Here is a 25581-nt window from a genome sequence, read left to right on the forward strand (position 1 = left end):
ACCCATTCCACCCTGCCTACACGCTCTTCTTCACCTATCTTGGGCACTGTCCATTGATTTGAATGGTCAACCCAATGCATTTAAACCTGTTCTCTTCATTACAGCTTCTCCTTGCAGCTTCACTGTTACACCAGGTCTTCTCACACACACATATTCTGTCTCACGTCTGCTGACTTTCATTTCTTTTTTCTGCACAGCATACAACCAGGTTCGCTCTGGGGTGGCTGTAGCTCAGGAAGTAAAGCAGGTCATCTGCTAATAGTACCCCTGGCTGCTCCAGTATGCATGTCAAAGCATCCTTGTGCAAGATACTGAAAGTTGCTCTCTGATGCATTCATCAGAGTATGAATATGCATGAATGTTAGACAGCCAGAACTTAAGCATATGAAAAAGTGGGTGAATAAGGCATGTTGTATAAAGTGCTTTGAGTATTAAGGTGTTATATAAAAATTTACCATTCCACCTGCTCCCTACGCTCACTTTCAGATCACAGCATCGTCTGTGAGCATCATAGTCCAGAGTAAAACTGGAAACAATTCAGATTAGTACTTAAAACTTATCATTAAAAGCTAACATATAGATTATACCTATAGAATGTGGAAATGTTTATTATGTTTACAACATAATATTATTTGTGTTGTACTCATATGCTTAAACCAACAGGTGCATTTTGACTTCATAGCCAAGGCTTCGGTTCACAGTGCAGGCTAAGTAATGACAGGAATGAATTTTGGTGTGATTATGATCATTAGTTTGTCTTTAATTCTGATCATTAATGATAGCAGAAAACTCAACAATTAATGGTTACTGCTTCATCAGTAATTGAGATAACATGATGAATATACAGAACGTCATATTTACACTTGTTGTTATGGTTATGATAACGTGCATCCCTTCAATCTTTGTATTGAGTAAATCAAACATTTATGTTTACATCAAACTATGAACATCAGCCTCGTGCTCAAGGCAAAATGCACAAAAGCAGTACTCTAAATCTGCACACCTGAATGGACTGAAGTGTCTAAATGTCTGTTGAAAACAAATAAACACGAAGGGCTTTAAAGGAAGCATGAATATGCAAGTGACAGGAAACAATGTATTTTCATCCTTGTGCACTGGCAACACAAAGTGTGTGAGAACACCTCTTCCTGCTGCAGCCTTGACTTCCTGTTTTACTGCTTTTAGTGTTACACCAACCATCAACCCTCCCACCCCCAGCCCGAGCCTAACCTCCCTCACACTACCCTCAACTCAGCCCCGAGTTTGTCATCAGGCCTGTGGTTCCTCTTTTTCTTTCCGAGTGGTTAGCAAACGCTAACCGATAAGAGAACCAGAGGGAGAAGCAATGGCGGCACCCAGCGGACGGTTTATGTAATACAGTCACTAGTTTTTGCCCCTCATCCTAACCCTGTAGCAAGTGTATCATATTTTGTAGATGACTTTTTGTGAGTTTTTCAAACTTCTGCATCATTTATAAGTCATAAACTGCAACAACAGCAATAATTTATGGATGTATATGGATATATGTATACAAAATTAAAAATAAATTGCAGATGTAGCAAAAATATTGTATGGAAATGTTTTTATTTTTTTTCAAAAGGCTCAATAAACACTCATTTTTCTGCATTTGCAAAAAAATAAAAAACAATTTTCTGGCAATTATTTCACGGTTGAGACTTTGAAAGGACAAATTATAGACTAGTACCTGCGCATCACCACTAGAGGGAGCTGCACTCAAATTTATGCCTGTTCAGAGACTTTTACTTATGAACATTTTTATGCTTTTTCTGTATTGCTGCAATTTGTTTTTACATGACAATTTCCTCACTTCTAGAACTGAATAAAAGGCAATATTTATTATAGAGTTGCAACATGAAACAAAAAGTATGTAAGTAGTATAATATTTAAACTGTAATCCGGGCCTAAACTCATTCACTGTCTAATAATATCCTGCTTTGGGCTGACCATGAGTGGCTATCAATCTGAACTGTGGCCTGCATTGTGAAGCAGGATTTCATAGGTTCAGTGTCCATCCTGGGTTTTCTGTACTATGAAAACGCTTCTCTTCTTATTGGGGTATACTGCCATAGTAACCTAACCTAACTTGCAGCTGGATTAGAGCTTATTACAGCTATGAAATCACCGCTTTCTGACCAATTTATTCCATATCCATTCCTGGAAGATCCTGTGGAGCGTCTGTGCATGGACTGTAGGAGTGTCTGAAGTTTTTCCGTTTCCCCAAAACGCAGTAAGAAATATAGATTATTAAACAAAACTTTATTCCTTGGGGGTTTTTTGATTGTTTTTTGTTGGCTGCAAACATTTTCACAACTATTTTACTGTGCTACCTATTTGTAGTGGACGCTGCATGTAGTCAAAGTCTGAGTTTGACTTCTGATTTTATATTTATTTATTCAGACTAACCTAATGAGAGCTGTGATACTTGTATGTTAACTCACACTGGTGCCAGTTTTCCTTCCTTGATTCAAACAGGCTAAACTTTATTAATACTGCAGCTCTCTTCCACTCACACTGAACTATTTCAAGCACACAAACGTCCATACAGAACATTTAATACTGAACTACTGCACACAGCTTTTCATTTAACACATGATCACACTGCTGCTTTGTCTGTAGCAGCTGTGCTGCTTTGAGCCTCTATCATGTGCTTAACTGTGTTGCCATTACTTATCCATCTGATTGGTGAGATGCTGTCAGCACCAACACCTTCATGCAAACGTTCATGTGAAAGCATATCTTGGTTACTGATTTAAGGGTAAGTGGATGTAATGGAAAGACACCATGGTTATGCTAAACTCGCTTCGTAGTGCATGGCTGAGGTGAATGTGTGTGGTTAAGAGTGACAAATAGCCCCACATCTGGTGGGATTTAAATTTCCCGCTGTGTTACATTTGGAATGTAAAGACAACTTTTGACAGCTTAGATGATTTCTTTCACTCTTTGACAGACAGGCTTCTCACGTTGATCCACCTTAAAACTGTACATTCAGTGTCCAGAAGAGAAGAACCTGGAAGCTAACAGTGTTCAAAGCAAAACACGATGAAAGTGCTCATAACAAAATCTCTTATTAACCCAATCTGCATTCTAACATATCATATAAAACTTAAAACGCATTTATTGTACATTTGGCACCAAACAACAAAATGATTTTATCTTGTCTCTCTGTGAGACGCTGGGTAAAATTCTTCAGCACAATCAAACGTGATGTTAATGTTCATGTGACTAAAGTCATTTTGTCTTCTGTGGAGATGGGCAGCTTCAGCTCACTTTACACTTTCCTTTATGTTGACTTTTTAAACCTGTCAGGAAAAAGAAAATAGAGAAATGATTACATTACCCTCAACCTCTTCACATCACTCAGGTTAGATTACAGGTTATAATTCATTGGATTAAAATGTGTTCATTGCAGATTAAATCTTCATATACAAGCTAATATTCGTGACTTACTCATATTGTCATGTGAGGCATTGACAGTTTGCTGAGACATTGACTTCCGTCCCAGTCTAGACGGCTTCTTACTAACTTTGGATGGAGATAACACAACCACTTCGCAGTTATCCTCATTCTCCTCATCCTGTTTAGTTTCTGGGGGTACAGGTTCTGTGTTAACAGGAAGTTTATTCTGAGATTTCCTCTTAAAAAGTCTCTGCCTTAGTGTGGGACGGCTTTTTATGTCTGACTTGACTCCATTTGTCCTCTTGAAGCTTTCGCCTGGGGATTCTGCCGGCAGCGGACTCAATCGATCCATCTTCTCGCTGCTGGCCAACCGTGGGCTCCCCGAATCTGCCTCCTCGGGAACCTCAGCCAGACCTGAACCCCTCTTGGGTTCGCGCAGAGATCCTGTTGGACGGGGAGTATCCCCAAACGCTAGTGCGTATTTAGGGTTGTAATATTTGTGTGCTGGGACCTGGATTTCATTATTCCGTGAATCCCCTAAGCTAACCTGGAAGCGGGATGTGGTTGCTGCTAATGGCGGGCGTTTGGTACTCGGTTTAGAGCGAACTGTGGAGGCCACCTGGGCAGCAGGAGGGCTGACGTGAAACTCTTTGTAGAGGTTCATTTTCTCAGAGATGGCATACAGCTCACGGAAGTCCCGGTCAAAGAAGTCGACTGGCTGTCCCGTCATCACAGTGATCATGTTTCGGTCCATGCGAGACGTGCACCAGGAGAAGCTGGGAGGACACAGCATTAACAGTTAGGAACGAGCATATTCTCTATGGAAAATCTTCGTGTCTCTAGCACAGTAAGCAGGTATCAAACAGACTACAACCACATTCCTATGGCTTTGATCATCATTTTTCTGATTAAAAGCATTAGCAGTATCATTAGCATGCTACCAGAACAAAGTTAGTTGATGACCTTTTTTGTCCAGGTTAAAATATTTAAACAACCGCTAAATGTACTCCCCTAAAATGAGGTCACCCATGCTAGCATAACAAGCTGCCTATAGAGATCATCTACAAAAGTCCAAACACAAACAGAATAATTAATGTCTCAATCCTACACAGAATTTAGCAGAGCTATTGATGGAGGCTGTCATAAAACGAAAGCTACATTTTGTACTCAGGCTAGAAAAGACCAGCCTGAACAATAGCACAGCAGATAATCTACAGAGGCATGAATCACAGCTCAAAGACAGACAAGTTAGGTTGGCTGGCTGGATAGATAGATAGATAGATAGATAGATAGATAGATAGATAGATAGATAGATAGATAGATAGATAGATAGATAGATATGTGTGTGTGTGTGTGTGTGTGTGTGTGTGTGTGTGTGTGTGTGTGTGTGTGTGTGTGTGTGTGTGTGTATACACAATCAAAAGTAAATCAACCGTATTCAGATAAGTGGATAAACACCTGCTTATCCACTTATCTAGCTGCATGTCTCTTCTGACCAGATCGCGCTACACTTGGTGCTTTGTTAGACTTTAATGCAGTACGACATGACTCAGTGCACGTCATGGCACAATGAAGCCACTAAAATGTTAAGCGTGCATGGTTACAAGAATGCTGCTACAACTGCCAATTAAGAGACACAAGCATGTCTTTACAGTAAGTCTTAAAATAGAATTAACACACAAATGGCATCAGAGTGATTATTGCTCTCTTAAAAGAGAAAGTGAAGAATTATATCCAAGAATGATGAAAGTATTCAGAGACAGTCTGAGTCTTTCACTCACATCATTTGACAAAAGGAACCCAAGTTATCAGTCTCTAATCTTATACACAGCGGCAGATAAAATTACTTAAACTCAGATTATTACGTTTAATGGAACATTTTGCACAATATTTCCTCCTCACCTGTAGGAACCGAACACAACTTTGTCCCCATCTACCAGCATGTATTTATTACAGAGTGAACCAGGCAGCCTGCCAAACGACAAATTGAAACCAGTTCCCTGAAGCGTTCTGGCTCTGATGTTCTGCAACGACACAGGGTCAGGATGAGGATGAGAACATAACCAACAATGTCAAGACGCAGGCAGTTTAACAATCTTTTTGATGGAAGCAGCACATAGTTTGATTTTTACAGCCATACTCTTAAAAATCAGTCCACCCAAACCTCCTACTGGCTGCCTACGAAATATGTGGCTCAGCAATCCTAGCAACTGATTCAATCGTCCAATCTTTAAGCAAGTCGTTTTACTACTTTTGACCAATCAAGTTTGATGGTCTTGGGCCACATCCAGATATACAATCAGCTGAAGAGGACAATTGAGCCACATCAGCTGAAAGTTAATTTTAAAACCACTGGGGAGTGACGATTTAGCCTTTTGTTAGCTTTTTAAATTTTATCTCCATTCATAATCACACAGTAATTATTGATCAGCACATGAAACCAGTTACGTCTTGAACGAAGTGCATTCTCGAGATAACTCCTGGCTACACCTGAACCCCAAAATCTCCTACAGCTAAATATGGAGGAGAAGGATACACTTGATTGCTCTATAATAGGTGTCCTTTCCAATTCTGTTACTGATTTTGTGTGAGTTCAAGACATAAGTGGAAACAATTAATAATTTAACTAATGGGACACTTCTATGTATAACTGCTTTAATACAGTGGTGAAAATAGCATGTCAGATTTGGTCATTTCATTACTAGGATGTGTGTTATTTTGTACCTGCGTTCACAAAGTTAACTATTTAATGACGGCACTGATGCACTTTAAAATTCTGCATCAGTGATGAAATCTGATTTTTCTGTGATGTCGCTATCATTTATATCAAAGTAAAGTGGGATTACAAGACTGCCCTTCCAGTTTAGGCAATATTTGACAACGGTTATTGGTTGTGACATGAATTATTGAGTTGAACCAAATTATTGAGTTAATTTATCCAGAAAAAAACAAGCAAAAAAAGCAACAATAGTGCTGTTACAAACAAACCAATAAAACAATCCATGACCCTCTGAATAACTGAACCTACACTAGAAGACGCAACTCTTTAAAATAAGCTCAGATTATGAGGTTATTATTTTTCTCTGCGTCGCTGATATACTGTCTAAAAGTATAGTCTTACCCGAAGGTGTTGTGAGCCAATCTGCAGCCTGGAGCACATGTCCAAGAAGTGCGGCACACCTTGCTCATCCAACAAAATGTAAACAGGCACCATGCGACGTGACGCTGCATCCATCAGGTCCTGTAGGATGTGGATGTCTGTGAGGATGTCCATTACTATGGCGATCACCTGCAGGAGAAATAAGCATTAGTATTTTATATCCAGCACCCGAAGGGCCTGAGTTCAATTCCAAGGCCGGCCGGCTGGGGCATTTCAGTGTGGAGATTGGTGGTTCTCCCCGTGACTGTGTGGAGTACTCTCCAAAGTATGTCAGGATAACTGATGATTCTAAATTGGCTATAGGAGTGAATGTGAGCATGAACATTTGTCTGTCTCTTTGTGTTATGGACTGCCACACGTTCTTTTAACCCCTTACAGCACTTTAAATTAATAACCCCTTGGCAGAAACAAAGGTGCACCAACAAGTCAGCAACACAGAGAGAAAAAAAAATGTTGCAACATTTGAGAAACCTGAATCTCAGCTTAAGTTCACTGTCAGCTACTCCTCCATGTTACCTCTCTATAGGAGGATGGGACAAAAATCAGTACATTGCTTGAGGGCAGAATGACTCCAACAAACCTAACAAAGGAACCATGAGGTGAAGCTAATCTGTCTAGCTGAAGCACTTTGCCACCTGTTAATACACCAACATTGAAGGCACTGCTGGGCCTTATGAAAGAGTCTTAGCTGCTAGTCCAATAAGAGTGGGGGAAGCCACTGTGTTATCCTCCGGCTGTGTTCCACTCAGACTGACAGATCACACAGATAAAATCTTGTAACAACAAAATAAGATCATCTGGGGAATTTAGGTCTGTCACTGACCCATAAAGCTCTTTCTGTTCTGTGAGTACGCTGGAATTAGTCGAGGAGGTACATCCTGGCAGAACACCTATCCTCTAAACCACCTTGTGACTAGTACAGAATCACAAAAGTCTTGTTCTTCAACACGTCCTGTCATGTTTGCCCACAGCGACAGAGTGCGCCTCAACTGGAAATAGTTTTAGAGACAAAACAAGCTGACCAGTGGATTTATTAATAGCACAATGTTTCTATGTTTCTCTAATGGTTTTCAAGCAACATTCAATGGTCACATGTTGTTGTTATGTGCCATGTTCATTATTGTGTCCATTAACATTTTACACTGAGGGCATTGGGGTTACTACTGCCTTGCAATTGTTTCAACTGATTCATTTGACATGATATATAAATCTTTTGGTTTACGTTGCCTGCAAAGGACTATGAAGACAGGACTAACTGTGTGTTTATTGTTGTTGTTGTTGTTGCGGGTGTGACAGTGAAATTCTTGGCAGCTTAATATTTACATACAGCCCACATAGTTTAGGCGACAAGCTGTAACTAGTTAGCATACTGTGCAGAGGGCATTATCTTCTCTGACAGGTCACAGCATGAACTGTTGACACAGTGACTTAATCTGACATTGTGCTTACAGATATATTCATATTCTTAAGGCTGAGCTAGGAATCAAAGTGAAAAAGACACTTAAGACAATTAATTGCTTTGTGCTCAACACAATTTGGAAATGTCTTCCTTAGGCTAAATTCCTATGATGCATCCTATGATGCATAAGGTGTTACCAAAAGGCCACCTAACATCTGCATAGCAATCATTAAAGTGTGTCTTTTTATGTAAAACATAGCCAAAATACTGAAGTCTGTGTATGTGCAAGTATAATCACTGTGAGCTCCGGCTTCAGAGTGCTCAGTGTTTATCCAACCCTGACTTTTCTGTGCTTGTGAAAGGAGGAGCATGTAAACCTTCTTAAGTACATTAATAAATCATGCTCTCCCCATATACTCTTTAACAACAAAGAATACAAGGACCAGCCGTCTCTAAGCCGAGTTTCTCATATTGTGGATTAACAAAAACTCCAGTTGAAGATGGTGGAGGGTTGTGGGTAACTGGTTAGTAGCAAGCAGACTTGAACAGTGTTGCTGTCACACAGAGACAGAACAAACAGAAAAAAGGGACACATTACACAACACTCATAATTTTCTAGCAAAAATTGTTTTTTTAGAGATGTTCTCGATGGTAGTTTCCCTAATAGGGCAGCTGTGGCTACAATGTAGCTTGCCACCACCAGTGTGTGAATGTGTGTGTGAATGGGTGAATGACTGAATGTAGTGTAAAGCGCTTTGGGGTCCTTAGATTTGCTGGTTTCCTCTTGTTTGTGTTAGTTCTTTTCACAATAAAAGTCCTTGACGTATTACACATTGTGATTGTTGTACATATCATGGTTTGCAGAAGTGTGTCGAAACACTTTAAAACTAATTTTAGGATTGCAATAAAGTTTTACCTTTGATCTCAGTTATCAAAAGGACAATTTCCTTTCAAAAAATATTTTCTTGTTAGGCCATAATTAAAACAGAAAATGATATTCCCCTTATCGGATAAAACTTGTTTTGGTAAAGAACATTTGTGAAGCTGATTTTGTCATCTGTGCACTATTTGGATGAAGTGAGCAAAATAAAAAAATGACGTTGAGTAAGTATCAGTAACATCTGAAAAGTGAATACATTATTATTTTATAATGGTACTGTCCCATTAAACATATTTTAATTCAATGGAGGAAAAATGCACACACTCAAACACAAAGAAGGAAGACAGAGTGCCACAATAGAAAAAAACCCAACTACTAACAGTTCATTGAAAAAAAGGCTAAATAATTACACCATGTACATTTCACATTTATATCGACGTGAACATGATATACAGAAAAAACAAACACAGGTTTCAGCCAATGACCTTGTGTCGGTGTGGGTCTCCAGGATACCACCAACTACAGATGACAGGGGACCTGCATGTGTTTATTCAGGTGTAACAATCCTGCCTTTACACCCTTCACCCTCTCCCGCCACATCACACAACCAACTCCCCCGTGCCAGCCCCTCACCCATCCTTTCTAACACCTGACCAACTCATGAGACCAGAAGGGCACCAGCCCTAAACTGTGCGTCTCCCTCTGGCCTCAAAGTCTGCACTGACCAGCTAGCCCCCATCTTTACACTGACCTTAAACAGATCCCTGGAGCTATATGCAGTCCCCTGCTGTTTCAAGCACTCCAGTCATCGCTGTCTCCAAGAAACCCCCTATAACTTGGTTAAATGCTGTAGAGCTGTCACCCTGGTGTTAACATACCTGCAGGACATCACAATCTGCAGAAGGTCAACTAGTGGAATCGACCTTCTGCAGTTTGCTTTCCAGTCAAACAGGTCAGTGGACAATACCATCAATGTAGGTCTACACTAGATCCTGCAAATCCTCGGTTGCAGACCCATCACACCCTGTACACAACCTGTTCCAACTCCTGCCCCCTTGTAGGTGCTACAGAACACTGTATACCAAAGCAACCAGACATCTGCGTGTATATTATACAATAGCCGTTATTCCATAATTTATTCAGCATATATGAATATGCCTGTGTCACGTTGCTGTTGTCTGCCCTGCCTGTTCTGTTTACACTGAGAGCAAGAAAAAAAGTGGAGCCTAATTTCTTGCATGTGTACACAAACTTGGCCATTAAACCCAATTCTGATTCTGCCTCTGAATAAATCAGTACAACATAATCCCTGTTGAGTCAGATTTATGAGAAAAACACATAAAGGCACCATACTAAACCACAAGTTTTATGTAAAGTCCACACAGCCCAAGGGAGGGCAAAAAACAAGACACGGTCCTTTCAAACATGAATGGACATGTTACGTGCAAGGCAGAGGTGGAGAGTATGGAAATGTTTATTATTTGACTGTTTCGTCGTCCTTGAAAAGCAAAGTCATGGAAAAAATGTATCTTTAAATCTGCAACAAATGTTCCTCTGTTAGACAGAAAAGGCCTGGTGTTTCCACTCATGGTCTCACTACAGAAAAATGCTGAGCCAACCTGAAAGCTCAACAGCAGAGATACAGGCTGAGACTTGAGGACAGTTAGGAATCAAACAACCTCCAGCACTTGTGTATGTTTTCATTTTTCTTTCATCCCATCAGAAAGAAAAATGAAAGAATCACTAAAACAAATAAAAACCAAAAACTAAATCACTGTTCACATGCAAACAAGTTAGTATCTGAAGAACTGGTTGGTCAACATGTGTTATCTTGAGTGTTATTTTTGCTTGTCTTTTTTATGTACTTTTTGCTCATGTACACCAATCCTAAAGCACCTACTGTTTAACTGTTTGTCTTCTTGATCTGCCAAGTTTGGAAAACACCCAAAGGTCTCGGTATGGCAAATTGTGAAAAGAGGGAGTGAACTACTAAACAATGTCTTACTTTATCAAATGAAAGAACAGTAGGCAGGGCAACCAGGAAACAAGGTAGTGTGTCATTCTGTTAAGAGCCAGAGATCCTGTTTTTACTACCTCCACTACCTGATCTGTACCCAGGAAGAAGGAAAGGGGTGTTGTGAAAAGGAAAGACCGGGAATTTCAAAGAAAAGCTGAGAAAAGTTGCACAAGTCACAAAACCCAGGGTGATTATGTGACATGTTCCTGCAGCCCTCCCTGACCCACTTTTAAAGAGAAATACTAAGGAAGCGAGTGCACAGCAAAGCCTGTCACTGCATTGTAGACTGAGCACGGAACAGATGACTCAGCGTAGATCCGGCACCCTATGAGTAAACATGACTATCACCAACTCACATTTAAAGACCCACTTCAAGCCTTTAGTTGCTATGTGAGGAGCTATTAATCACTCAAACTGGTGTTCCCCCCTCCCTGACCCCTGTGGAGCTAGATCTACGGGACACTGCAAAGAGCAGCAGCCTTGTAGTTTTATCACACTACAAAAAAAGAGCGTGGACAGTGGTTTCACATTTCTTTACCGGGCTTGAGTTTCATGATTCTGAGCCCTCATTTTAAATAAAAGCTTTAAAGTTTCCCACACAGAGCCTGTTTAACTAGAACAAATTCCTGCAGTCTATCTGATGAAAAACATACACAAGTGCTGGAGGTTGTTAGAGCACCCTGGATCCATTTGTTACACAGTTACTACCCACCTATGTTTGTGTATGTATTATTAATGTCAATTTTGCATTAGCTACTGCCAATCACAGCAAACAATCACCTGCACTATTCCCGCCCTCCACCTATTCTCAGTCTCATTTGGGTATTTTCGTATGATCATAGTTTGCAAGCCAAATTATCTTTTTAAAAGAAAAAACTAACTAAAAGAAAAAATAAATCATGTCTACAACCATAACCAAACTAGCCTTTTGAGCTCTGCATTCTGAACCTGCTTGCCTCTTTTTCCTTTTTCCAGATCTAAAACAGAACCAAAAAACTGACATCTCTCATAATTATACATTGCTCTTCGCTACATGTTCAATGTTCAAGTATTGATCAGCCCTGTGGCTTACCAAATTCTGGTATCTGATCGATACCAAAACTTGCAGCATTGGACACTCGTCTTCTAACAGGCAATTAATCTTTACCGACTAACTACCTATTAGCAGAAATGTGATTAATTGTCGTAAATGTACTCCACATTTTTAGTATTGCCCATGTTACTGGTTGTATTTAAAGTACTATCATAGACTGACATAAGACTATGATCGTTATGAATTTATAAGGATGCCCGTTATTAGCCATAAACTTTTAAACGGGTTGAATCGGACCCACACTCCTCACCTTGCTAGCCTCTTGGATGAGCCGTCGCACCACCTCCTTAATGTGCGGTCCGTTGTCTTTGGGCGGGTGTGTGTGCACAGAAACCCGGGTCACCCCTTTGAAATAAGCCCCGCTGGGCCACCCGATATCCAGCGGCGGCACCTCTGTGTCCGACATCTGGGGCCAGTAGGTGGAGTGGACCCCTGAATCCGCATCGGTGCCGGTGGCGCCCTGCTCCGACCCGGAGGTGGATGCCTTGCTGTCATCCCCTGAGTCGTACGGTCTGAAAGTGTTCGTTAATAGCTTGACTTCCCTGGCAGACAGAAAGTCCTTCGTATTGTCCTCTTTAAGTCTTGTTTTGAAGGCGCCATCGCCCTCCTTCAGCAGCAGTTCTACAGCGGTTCGCTGCTCTTCACTATAGTAAAACTCCGGCTTGGTCTCCGGGACTTTGACTCCTATGCGCCCGTCCTCCATCACCGTGAGCTGGGATTCGGCCATGGTGGCTTTCGCGGTTAGCACCAATAAAGGTCAGAAGCTTTCTTAACCCCGAGCAGGGTTTGCTGAGTGACACCTACATACAGGTAGACTACAATAAAACTGGGAAACTTTTCTCACCTGACCGGAATTCTCACCGAGATTGAGCCGAGACTTTGGACTCTTCACTTGCCATTGGAATGATGAAGACGACGCACTGCAATGGGCGTTAACGTCTGTGAAAACCTTTGTGTAACTTTCGTTTTGGAATTTTCATTGTGGAGGCCCAAATCATGCCAAAACACATCCAGAGAGTCTTAGAAATGAATATGATTAATAATATACATTTTTAAATTTAAAAGTGAGGATGAATTCTTGTATTTTGCTCGTTTGTGTTGTTGTGTTTGCACATCTCTGTTGCTTGTGGGGCTCGCACACAGGAATTTCACTCGCATGTGCTGTGCCAGTGTGCCTGCACATGTGATGTGACAATAAAAAGTGATTTGATTTGATTTGATTTGAAAAGATTTCTGCTTTCAGTCAGATTGACCAAATTACACACAGACATTGAATGCAGCACACGTTTGTCCCGAGAGCTATAGAAACACGTACTCTGAAGCTATTGGGAGTTTTCTTTTCTTTCTTAGCAGCCTTGATAAGGTCAGCCCAGGTAATAAACCGAACAAACACGCACTTTATATGTGGGCCAAACAAGATAAGCAGTGTCATATGCCCTAAATAAAGTGAAACAACTTCTAGGGGCTATTTTGAGAATGTCTAAAACACATTTGTGTTGTTCTTAAAATACTCTGGTCACAACCGAATACTGAAATACAGATCTGCTTTATTATTAGTATATGGGACATGACACACAATAACTTTTACTTTTAGACGTCAGAGTTTCCTAAAATGCTTTTATTACTTTTCAGACATGGACACACACATGACTGAACCCTCTGGATGGTTTACTTATAATATGTCTGCACAATACCTTTTTGTTGTGTGGAGTCTGAGCAATCAGCAACAACTTCAAAAGTTCATAAATTACAGTACTAAAACGTGGGCCTTGTTAGGAATCCAACACCACGATGTGATCAAAAAGTACAACAAACTTAATCATAAGGCTGACAAAAAAAAGTTTACAGAGTAGCGTTCATGCGGTGACACTTATCATGCATAAAATGCATTTGTAAATGGATGATTTCTTTCAGAAATAATAGCATTAGGTACCTTACAATTGAAACTTATATACTTTTCCAAATAGCACTGAATTAGACATCACCACTGGGCAGGACAGATCGATACATGAAATACTTTTTCATTAAAAAACAGAAAAAAACATGTTTTTATCTTGACTTGGGCTTTTTATGTCTTGTCAATGACAAACATGAACGCTATCCTTGACATGATGAAAATTAAAAACTCTCATGTTTGGTGTATTGGTGAGCCTTTTCCTGCTAGCAGTTTTGAGTTGCTCTAAGTTTGAAATTTAATCTCAAAAACACAAACAAAACCAGCATTAGATGTTTGACTAAAAAAGTTGCAGTAGTTTTACAGATGTTTGCCTGTGGGCCGTCCTCTCAGATGGGTTTGGTGTAGTTGGAGGGGAAAAGGCCTTTTTTGCCCCTTAGCTGACCTTTCCACCAGGTCTGGTCAGAGACCTCCAAAACCTCAATGATATCCCCTGCACTGAACTCCAGCTCGTCCGCCTCTTCTGCCTTGAAATCGTAAATGGCTCTGACCTGCGTTGTGTGGGAGGTTTTGCGCTAGATACAACAGAGGAAGATAGAAACTTATCAGTACTCTATATGTTATCAGCTCACTGTCACTGGCTAATTTTCAGCCCAATTTTCAAAGTTTTATTTACTATGTGCAGAGATTTAAAGAGACAGACCTGTCTGAATTTGGGCAAAGAAGAGCCAAATGTAATTTAAAAATGCCCACTGGGGCTTATTATAATTGTTATTCTAGGCTCCTTAGAAGTTGGCATTTACATAAAAGTGTACAGCAAATCAAAGGTCAAAGACTTAACTACTCTGACTAAAAGTTGTGCATGCACGCCTGAAACTGAAACTGTACAGTCACACAGTCTATATGGACAGGGAGACACTGCATCTTACACACATTTCACAGATCGCAAGTCCACAGTCATCAGTGTAACCACAGACTTACGCACAGAGTTGTGTACCTGTCGTGGTGCTGGAGAAGGCGCACGGTCAGAACGTGGAAAAATAGGATGAGGAGGTAGAAGCTTATTTGAGTCTCCTCTTTCCTGTTGGGGCATAAACAAGTCACGTTAGCGTTTCCCTTATGGCTACCTTGTCATTCTGTGACTCCTGTTAAATCCACTGACAGCACCAGATAGTGACAGCACTAATAATGACACAATGACTGTGTACGTTTCCAGGCAGGTTTCAATCTTTAGCCCTTACCTCTTTTTGCGTCTCTTTGAGCAATAGTAGACTCTGTTTGGAGATGGATTTTTTTTTATAGTATTCCACCAGCTGATTGAGTGAGGGAAACTTTTCTGACCACAGGTAGTACTGCCCTCTGCTGTCACGCATCACCCTGAAGTGCTGAACATCTGCTGGATGTCTAAAAGGGTATAAGATGAAAAGTAGGATCCTTTTTATCTGCATTTCCGTATTTCATTCCATGTACTACAATGACTTCATTGATGACTACAATGACTACTTATGTTTGTTCCATCCTTAAAAAAATGTGAGACATTGTGCTGTTATACCCTCACCAGCCATTTTATTAGGTACTCCTATTCATCTGCTCATTAGTACAAGTATCTTTTCAGTCAATCACAGTGCCGCAGCAGAAAGTATTTAAGCAATTAGACATGATTAAAACAACCTGCTGCTGTTCTGAGGATCAGAATGGGGAAGAAATGGGATTTATGTCACTTTGAACATGGCATGATCGTTGGTGTGCATCTCTAGCATTTACAGAAAATGTTCTGAAAAAGAGAAAGAATCCAGTGAGCTGCTGTTCTCTGGGTGGAGTGGAGCTCCAAGCTATTAGGAAGGCAACGGTAACTCAAATAACCACTTATGACCAGAATGTCTCTGAGCACAGAAGTCATTAAACCATGAAACATATGGGCTACAGCAGCAGAAGACCACACCAGGCAGCCTGTCTGAGTATTGTTCCTGACCATATCCATCCTTTTATGACCATAGTGTACCCATTTTCTGACGAGTGCTTCAAGCAGAATAACACGCCATGAAATCATCACGCACTGGTTTCTTGAACATGACAGTGCGTTCACTGTACTCAAATGGCCTCCACAGTCATCAGAGTTCAACCTAGCAGAGCATCTTTGGCAAGTGGTGGAAAGGGAGATTCACATCATGGAAGTGCAGCCAAGAAATGTACAGCAACTGTGCTATTGTGTCAGTGTAATGAAAAACTTTGAATGTTTCCAACACTTTGTCCATTCAGAAGGCAAAATTTCAGCCTGGTATTAGCAAGTTAAAACTTACCCAGCAGCTGTTGAGTGTCCCTCACACATAAAGGAAACTACTACTTTGTAATTGGGCCAGAGTATTTTTTTTCTTTTGTCCTCAAACAAACAGCCACTATCTCATTGCAGCAACTAGCCACACAGAGGGAGACAGGTAGATGAGGTGAATAAAACAATGTATGCAAATCTAAAAGATGAAACATCTTTATAATTGTAATTATAATTATAATAGTTACATAAAGTTTTTATTTCAAAATTAAATATTCAATCATTTGCTCAGAGGGTTCGCTGTTGTCTGATTAACAATTTAGAGCACAGACATGCATGCATGCACACACACACACGCTGACACACTCGCACTCACACACACACACACACACGCACGGACACGCACACACAAATATATGCTGCTACTATATTGCATCAGCACTCAACAGTGCAGTGAAAGAGAAAACATTGATCAACCTATGGCAAGCATACAAAAAAGACCTTAAAGACAAGTTTTGTTTCAATATAAAATTTGAATGCCTCAGGTATTCATCATTTTAGTAGTATCGGTCTGGACCTTAAAAGATTAGCTCATCAATATCAGACTGCTGCAAGCAGGTAAGTTTTAGAGAAAGAACGAAAGTGAATCGTCTGAAGGAAGTGGTTGACTCTTAATTAGCACATATTCATACTTACTCTTGCCCACAACTGTGTGACGGTGAGAAACACCGACAAAAAAAGAATTCCGAGAAGAACAAACTTAAATGGTGAGCAGTGAACATGCAAAGCAAAATAAAGGTGCGGGACAAAAAATAAACACACACACACACACTGTGTAAATTGCTGTACTGGAAGCCAACATGATAACCACTATAGACAAAAGCGAGCCATTCATGTCTACTGTAATTTCTTCACCCTAAATACAAGACTACATGTCATGTCTTGCAAAGGGGAGAAGGCATGTTAAATATGTGAGGTATTTCTCCAAAAACTGGAAAGATAGGAGCTCTGTGGAAACCCCAGACAAAGGCTGAGTCACTACATTCCTACATGAAAGGCACCACCAGTGGGCGACGCTCCCCCTCACAGTGACCCTGTGTGACTCCATTTGAAGAAACATTTGCCTCTTTTAAACTACACTGCACACTGTTAGATATATATAATGTTTGTGAAATGGAAGAACAGCAAACGTGTAGAGTTGGCACAGAATTGCAAATGTTAATAGTCTAGCTGTTAGCAGTTGTTAGGCACATAGATTAATCAGTCTGAATACACGATTTTTAGTTAGTGGGGTAAAGATAACCTGCAAACTCAAACATGCTAAATGCACCTGACAGAGATGGAGAAGTCGCCTGGAGCTGGTTTTCGGCTGCTTCGTATGAGAAAGGCCCCCACGGGCTGTGACATCAGTATCTCCTGGGCGTCAGTGCGACTGGTGTTTTCCTGATACCAGCTGGAGTTATTAAGGAGACAGGGGAGAACAGACGTAGGAGATGGGGAGCAGGAAACATAAAGTTCAAGCAGTGACACAAAACCTGATGGTGCTGAAGGAGCTGAGGTGGTAAAAATGCATAATTTGCTGGCAAGAAACAATATAGGATAAAGTGATCACATGCCAAAGTAAGTAAGCAAAATAAGTAAATGTAAGTCAGCTACATAATGTACTTTGAAATTATTAACAGGTGTAAATACGTAAATACAGAAGCTAGAAGGAGGTTAATTTGGAAAAAAAAAACATATGAAAACATGGTTTTACCTGGGGATGTGAATGTCGATATAGTTTTTTGGGACAAAGCCCATAGCTCCGTTGTGCTCTGCTCTGTACCAGTTCCCAGATGTTTGCAGAATCTAATTTACACAATCACACAACACACATACATGAAAACAGTCAGATCATGTTAACGATCCATTAAAATCTGTCTGTGAGGCCAGCATCATGATTTATTGGTCAAAAAAAAACAAAAAGTCTTATTACTTAAAAACACTATGATTATTACAAGTGGTGTTTATTGCCAACATATAGAAAGTACGATATAAGGATTTATGTCACATTTGACCTCTGACCTTTCCTTTAAGGTTAATAGATTGGTCTGAAGGTCAAAGTAATAATAATTCTCCATAAAGCTGTTGAAATCTATGTTTTTTACTGCCATTGTTAGTATTGACAACATACAGGCAATAGGGAATAATATATAGGGATTCTAAATATCGCATTATTTTATTATGACCTTATTAGGTACATTAAATACATAACAATTTGAACAATTTGTATTTTGGGGGAAAAATAAAAAAAGTGATCAGAAACATTTTCACATATTATCTATTATTAAACATTTAAACTAATTTACTTAATGATAAAATTAATATGACAAACATACAAAAGCCACATAGTATAAAATAAAAAATAATAACTCTAATTATGCCAGAATGAAGTGTGTTAAAATGGTGAAACAGCCACTCCCACCCGGAGCAATGCCTGATCTCTGTGCATCAGCATGCATACATGTCCACCAATCAGCCACAAGCTTAAATTCACTGACAGGTGATGTGAACATTAATGATTCTGCTGGGAAACACTGGTTGTTGACATTTATTCAAATGGATTTTGTTTACCTATCACCTGATTATACACTGCTGCAAACCAACCACACCCTCCATAGTAATGACAACAGTCCAAAACTGCTCAACTGGAGATGATCCAGGCATCTAGGGGATTCAGCTAAATAACCGTGATCAAAGTGGGACCCACCCCACGACCCACAGGACCCAAAGGATCCTCTGTTATCCTGTCTTGAACAACAGTTTTGTGTCCATGTGCCGATAGAACAATTCTAGTTCAGTGCCACAAGAGGGTTCTCCACTATATTAGGCCAGTTTTGCTAAAGTTGTCACTTACTGGTGTATACTCACAGCTTTCCACTTATTTGCAGATCCCTGTGTGCTGCCAACTAAACTCTGACAATACATAATGCAGATTTTGGAGTACAACTGAAAATAATATCACAGACACTCAAGCTACAGTTATACTGATCTCTGGTGAATGCCAATCAAGTTGCATGGTCCTGGTCTGTGAACACAGGTTCTCACTTAATGACACTGGGCTCTGCTCCTAACAGTGTGGCAGAAATATGGACTCGAGTGTCCCACTGGAGGTAATTTCATTGGCAGTGTTCCTCCTGCAGTGGCGGTATATATATATATGAAGAGAGAGAGAGAGTATGCATAGTATGCAAACAGCTAACAAACAGGCATTATAATTCATTATACAATGAGAATAGGACAAATCAACAATTCCCACCCCCTCCATGACGTACTGACTACTCACAGGAGCACGTTCAGTGAGAGACTGAGATTACCGAAAAGCACCACTGAATGACACAGGAAGTCATTTCTGCCCGTGGCCATCTCCCTGTACAACACCTCCATCTAACACACTGTAAACACTGCAGTAGTTACAACCTTTTCACACATGCGCTTTTCTACTCCGTAATATTCTTGTCAATTTTCTTCATATTTATTTATAATCACCTCTGTTAATCCTTGATATTTATAATTGAGTGATCTGATATATTAGTGCTAATTTCTTAAATGTGTAAAATCTGTAACATAATGTGTTGTTTGGAGTTTAGTCTGTTACTGTTACTATTTTTACCATTTCTTCTTGGAGCAACTGTAACCCACATAATTTCCTTAGGGATTAATAAAATATTCTTAATATGATTCTGATTGTTTCAGGATGACCTGCCATTATCCAGTGACACATCTGCTTACCTGTATCTTTTGCTAATTTCTCCTCCTCTTCTTTTCTCTTTTTTCTAAACTGAAAACCTGATGGCTTTGAACTTTTCTTTTCCGTCTTCCATTGGTTTTAATTTTGCAATCCAGTATGAACACCCTTCCCCCAACCCGAGGATCACCACAACATAACCTAATGGACCTACACCTTAGTTCCCAGATTCACTTTGTCTAGGGTTTATTTTTGGGATTTCGCACAACCCAGGATTCAAATCATGAATACATAATGGGCTTGGATTTACAACATTATGAATGAAATGTGCTCTATTTGGAAGCAGCCGGGCCCCCTCCCCTATCGACAGGTTGTGTGTGAGACTTTAAATCATCAAACTGTAAATTATAAACTTTAAATTCTTATTGATCCCTTTACCCCTGGTCCTAAAGTGTATATTTATTTTCTTAGTCTTCTTATATTTATTGTTTCTTTACTTGCACTGCTGTAACTGAAGCCTCGTCATCTCGTCTCTCTATATACTTACTGTATATAGCGGAGATGACAATAAAGTTTACTTTGACTTCAGCAGCACCTCGCAAACAGAGGGCGTCCTTACTCCGCGCAAATGGCAGTGAGAACACCGATCGGTGCCGCCCATGATGCCGCACCCACCACGATGCCACCCTGGGCAACCGCCCATGTTGCCCGTATCAAAAAAACACTACTGTCCTCCTGTTGCGCCTCACAGAAAGGAGCACATAAGGGTCGTGCTGCTGGGCTGATGCTCTTCTGTGACCCTATTCAGATCTTCCTGTGCAGAGATGGGCAGTAACTGTAATCCTATTAACGAGTAAAGTAAGGGATTACTATTGCATGCATTACTTAATCATGATTTTGTTTGTGAGAGTGTCTCATGAAAATGACATACGAGCATGTGACGTCTGTGGCAGCAACAGATCAACAATGGATTATATGGAGTGTGTGAGAGAGAACGACCATGCAGCATTTAAAGCTTGGAAGTACTGACATTACTTTGAGTTTGATTCTGTAAAAAGTGACAAAAACATTAACATTAGCTGTACACTCTGTGTGGGAAAAAACTTTTCTACAGCAAAAAATTTAACTTCAAATCAGAGCAAGTACCTAGCAAGCCGCCATGGGAATGTGAAATTCCCAGAGAAACCCCCAGATCCCCCCACTGACATGATCGCTGCAGCCTCCACCCGCCCCACTGCTGCTAAACAGGTGAAAATAGATTTAAGAGCAACAGGACTCAGTGCGGCTGAATCTTCGATTTTGTTTATTTTTTGTTGTGTTTTAATTGAGTCTGTTGGAAAAAGTGAGTGTAAACACAAAACATTGTTTTATCTTATATGCTGGAATATTTATATGCATATTTTTATGCACATTGCTTGATGCAATGTGCATAAAATTTAAAGATTAAACTAATAAAAAAGTTTTAAAAGGAGACATTTATTTGATTCAATTTTATATCATGGACTATATAGAAAAAATAGAATTGGTCTGAAAGGTCTATTGCTTTATAAAATGTTCAGGTTGTGTATCATGTTTTTTTAAAGTAACTAAGTAATAACGTAACTAATTACTTTGGAAAATAAATAATCAGTAAAGTAACAGGATTACCCTCTTGGATAAGTAATCAGTAATTAGTAACTAATTACTTTTTTCAAGTAACTTGTCCAACACTGTCCTCGTGTAACAGCCTGTCTCCTTGTATCTCCTTCTACACTCCTGAGACTGTGCTGGAAGACACAGCAACACTTCCCTCCTGTAAGAGTCAGACTACATGTACAACCTGAATGTGCTGCAGGTGTTGTCTGGTGCTATCAGCAGTGACAAGGAAACGAATAAAAAGGCAAAACTCTAGGAAAATTCAGGGGAGCTACGGAGAAATCGCCTGCAAAACCATTTTATTTGGGGGTTGTCTTGTTACTTCTTCAAGTGTATTGGTTGTCACTGTCACGTGCACTAACCGTGCTTTAAGTTTCCCTGAAGATGCATGGTTATGTAGAGACTTTGTGTTTTACTGTGATGTTCAAGTGTTCCAGTAAAGCTTTATAGTAGTGTTTATAGATATAGATATAGATATAGATATAGATATAGATATAGATGGGTCCTTTTAAGCCATTTTCTAGGCCAAAGTACCAGATGGCCTACACTGTAGAAACTGAGAATATTTTTTCTCTCAGTTATGATTAGTTCTGTGTGTGTGTGTGTTGTGGTTTGCCTGTGTGAGATAGCTGTGGGTGTTTGTGAGAGTTATTTAGAGGCTGAGTTTTTGCTGATCCATTTCCTTGTATACCTTTTGTGTATATCCACCTGCTATACACCAATACACCGATGGAAGTGTTTTAATGCTGGGTGCAGTGGATTTACATGAGCTAAATGCTGCAGTGCACAAATAAAATTGGCTCGCCCTGCAGCGGGTTACAAAACCCAACACCTTTTTACAGGAGACCTCACTTTTAACAGCTTTTCTGAGAGGTTTACACCGGAACAACATCGAAATGTTTTTCCATTGTTCACATAGTTTGAAACGTATTATAACAATAAAGCACCCAAATTAAGTTTGCAGGTGTATATACATGAACTAATGCTTCAGCAAGGTGCTGAGTTAACAAAAGCGATGTGTGAAAGCTGTGTTGAGTCATTGTAGCTGTTTGTCTGCTAGTTTGATGTTATCTGTTGCGTTTACCTCTGCTATATGATTTTACTTTGTGATTCTGTCAAGAAGATATAAAGATTTTGTTGCAATGGCAATGTAAACAGGAAGGAAACTCGGACTTAAGCAGCAGGATGCAGTCGTGGTTGGCTGCACAGAGAACTGAAGAGCGCTTCAGTGAATAGTACAGTGCACCATTGTTACACAAGAGTGATAAAACACTAATCTACATGGAAATACTCTGCTTTATACTCAACATATATATAAAATCGGTCATTTGAATGTTTTTGTATGCTGACAACTTTTTATGACTTTTGTGAAGAGCGATGTTGCTAAAAACAAACCAAGGAAGTGTTTGCATGTCTCTGTGTGTGTGTGTGATCCTTACTTTCAAGCAGTCTCCTCTTTTGAAACTCAGGTCATCCTCCGCTTTAGCTTCAAAGTCAAACTTGGCCGTAGCCTCCATCGTAGACAAACCTAAGAAGAGATGAAGAAACAAAAGGTTAGAAGTACTCCAGTGTGTTCAGATGAAATGATTAACGAGCTGGGAAAACAGACGTGTGTAAGTCAAAATCAAAAGAAACATTGCACTGACATCAGTTGGTGCTCTTCTAGTATCTTAATGGACGGAATAATTCCCCACTCAATCAAGGACAGTCGCTATGTCTTTTCCCTTGCGTCCTTCCAGACCACAACCTGTGTTAGCACCTCTACAACAAAATCCTTTAAGTGCCCGTAAAGCATAAGTTCTCACCTTGAATTTTGTCCACACACACACACACACACACACACACACACACACAAACAGTGTTATTTGAAGGGCTGTGCAATGTGTCTTCAGAGAATCAGGAGCAATGCGGCTGCTTGGAAAACAGAAGGGCAGCTGGCCATAACTCAAAATGACGACCTGTCAAGTACCTCATCAAAGAGCCAAAAATGTTGGGTTTACTCACCCGCCTTTGTACTGTTCTCCAGACAGAGCTGAGTTCATGCGGCTTACGAAGAGAAGTGACAAATTTACAAAGAGAGATGACGAACTCCCTGTCAGTTCACAGGAAACACACTGTCACCTCTGGCCAGCATACACTCACACGCACTGAAATACACACAGTGCAGAGATGCAAACAAACAGATAGGAGCTCAGGCTCAGCGTCAATTAACAATATAAAGTGGAAGACATGTCAGTGTACGACAGCTGAATTTTAATGCGCCTTTATTAATGCTCATCTGTGCTGCAGCTGAGTATTAATAGCTCTCTTCAACCTTTACCCACACCATGTGACTTTAGTGGTAATAAAGATGGTCACCAAAAACAAATCTATCAAATCTATAGTTACTGGATGTTTGAAAGACTTCTTTAGTTTTTTTTTTAGTTTTTTTTTTTTTAACTTACCATAGTTGATCAGGTCACATGTCCATTTTGTTCACCTCACTGTTTGCTGGAGCTTGCTCACCTGTGAGTTACTGAGAAGCATTTCTCTGGGCTATAATCAGGTAGGTTTCCCCCTCCCTCACTCATTCGCCTAATTTGCTTGTCCCAGAGCTGGTGTGCTCCCTGTGATCAGCCAGAAAAAATATTCCCATCACAAAGTAAATACTGCAATCACTTTTTGGCAAGTGACTTTTATATATCTTTATTTTTCTAGGTTAAATGTCTCATTGACATTTAAAATGTCTGGGGTTTTTGGAGAGGTCGGGCAAAAAAAACGCAGCAAAGAAAATATTATAATTCTATAAAGTTACTGCAAACAGTCAAAATCAACTGGATTTATTATAATATAGATAAAATATGTAGGTCATTATTTTATATGTAACTATAAATCATGTTGCCTAAAGTCTGTTTACCTATATAAACAAAGACTAAAAATAAGGTTAAAAAAGCACAACACTGGCCTTTTCCCAGCTGAAGCAGACAGGCAGCCCTTCAGCTGTGATAAAGTTATTTGTTTATTTATTTAAGTCTCTGTCTGTCACAAGTGCCTGAGGTGTTGTAACAAGTGCGTTCACCGACATACTATGGCTGGCTTGTGGTTGCACCCATGACATTTTAAGCACAGTAGTGTAGAAGTAGAAGAAGAAGTAGAAGTATTTCATTTTTATTTTGTCTTTCTTTGGCTGGTGTTGCTTTGTTACTCTTTCCTCACTCTGGTTTCACAGGTTGCTTCATTACGCAGAGTTAGTTTTGTCTGGTTCTACTTGAAATTTGCACAATAACAGCTTTGTTTTTTTAATGTGGCCATTGCTGCTTCTCCTTGGATCTACACAGCTTGTCATTGTATGCCAAGTTTATTTTGTGGATTCTCTGTGTTTCTCATGTCAGAGGTTTTCCACCAGACAAGGCAGGCAAGCAAGCAATGGACCTGAGGACTGCCAGGTAAGAGAGGATGGGTTAGTGGCACTTGGTGTCAGATATAGCCTCTGAGACAAGGGAATGAACTTAAGAAGCCAGCTTTATTGCTCAACTTGGAAACTCAAACTAAATAAAAATAAAATAAAATAAAAACTCTAACAAGGAAGAAACTGGGTACTGGAAACTAGATAACATGGAAACTACAGAGTCCAGGGAAAGAGACTGAGGACTAAAATACACACAGGATAACGAGAGGATGGGCAATAGGTGGGAACACAGCTGGAACTAAGACAGACTAACAACACTTTTAATATATTTGTATATGTGTGTTTTATACATGGTCTGTTTATTACCTTATGTGTGTCGCTAAGTTTTGCTTTTTGTGTTTGTAAAGGTTGTATTTAAGGATTTAATTAGGGTGATTTAATTAGATTTAATTCGATTTAATTAGGGTGTAATTATACTCACTTTTCACCCATGACTGTTCACCAATCCACACCAGTAACACCATTATAAAATTTGCTGATGACACCACCATCATAGGACTGATCGACAACAACGATGATTCAGCCTACAGAGAGCAGGTTCAGCATCTGAAGCAATGGTGTGATGACAACAACCTGCATCTGAACACAGCCAAGACCAAGGAGATGTAATCGACTGCAGAAGAACAAAGCGATCTGAGCACT

At 39.9% G+C, this 25581-nt stretch overlaps 2 protein-coding genes across 3 annotated transcripts; both read right to left on the reverse strand.

Annotated features, from left to right (window-relative positions):
* Positions 1-3067: 3067 nt before the first annotated feature.
* On the reverse strand, positions 3068-12879 carry fam83fb (family with sequence similarity 83 member Fb). The gene is made up of 5 exons (XM_026171856.2): positions 12217-12879; positions 6539-6706; positions 5320-5441; positions 3469-4193; positions 3068-3320 (listed from the first exon to the last, which is right to left on the reverse strand). Exons 1-5 carry the CDS (start codon positions 12691-12693, stop codon positions 3280-3282), a joined length of 1533 nt encoding a protein of 510 aa, XP_026027641.1. The 5' UTR covers positions 12694-12879; the 3' UTR covers positions 3068-3279.
* A 687-nt stretch (positions 12880-13566) lies between these two features.
* Positions 13567-23595, reverse strand: grap2b (GRB2 related adaptor protein 2b). 2 transcript variants are annotated; one of them, XM_026169368.2, is made up of 7 exons: positions 23496-23595; positions 22931-23019; positions 17886-17977; positions 17460-17582; positions 15102-15264; positions 14858-14941; positions 13567-14435 (listed from the first exon to the last, which is right to left on the reverse strand). In XM_026169368.2, exons 2-7 carry the CDS (start codon positions 23006-23008, stop codon positions 14250-14252), a joined length of 726 nt encoding a protein of 241 aa, XP_026025153.1. In that variant the 5' UTR covers positions 23009-23019; positions 23496-23595; the 3' UTR covers positions 13567-14249. The 2 variants fall into 2 exon arrangements, with proteins under 2 accessions (XP_026025153.1, XP_080159351.1); XM_080303225.1 differs by lacking the exon at positions 23496-23595 and adding an exon at positions 23138-23234.
* Between the last annotated feature and the right edge of the window lie 1986 nt (positions 23596-25581).

The sequence above is a fragment of the Astatotilapia calliptera genome, chromosome 6 (assembly GCF_964374335.1).
Source record: "Astatotilapia calliptera chromosome 6, fAstCal68.1, whole genome shotgun sequence".
Lineage (NCBI taxonomy): Eukaryota > Metazoa > Chordata > Actinopteri > Cichliformes > Cichlidae > Astatotilapia > Astatotilapia calliptera.

What these genes read in the sequence shown, in the direction of transcription:
- fam83fb (XM_026171856.2), bottom strand. Translation starts at nt 12,693, where the DNA reads ATGGCCGAATCCCAGCTCACGGTGATGGAGGACGGGCGCATAGGAGTC. An exon ending in TTGGCTCACAACACCTTCGG is followed by an intron (nt 5,442 to 6,538) that starts GTAAGACTATAC and finishes GTGTCGTTGCAG; the next exon opens with AACATCAGAGCCAGAACGCT. An exon ending in TGCCTCACATGACAATATGA is followed by an intron (nt 3,321 to 3,468) that starts GTAAGTCACGAA and finishes TTTTCCTGACAG; the next exon opens with GTTTAAAAAGTCAACATAAA.
- grap2b (XM_026169368.2), bottom strand. Translation starts at nt 23,008, where the DNA reads ATGGAGGCTACGGCCAAGTTTGACTTTGAAGCTAAAGCGGAGGATGAC. An exon ending in GACTTCTCCATCTCTGTCAG is followed by an intron (nt 15,265 to 17,459) that starts GTGCATTTAGCA and finishes ATACCCTTTTAG; the next exon opens with ACATCCAGCAGATGTTCAGC. An exon ending in TCAAAGAGACGCAAAAAGAG is followed by an intron (nt 14,942 to 15,101) that starts GTAAGGGCTAAA and finishes ATGCCCCAACAG; the next exon opens with GAAAGAGGAGACTCAAATAA.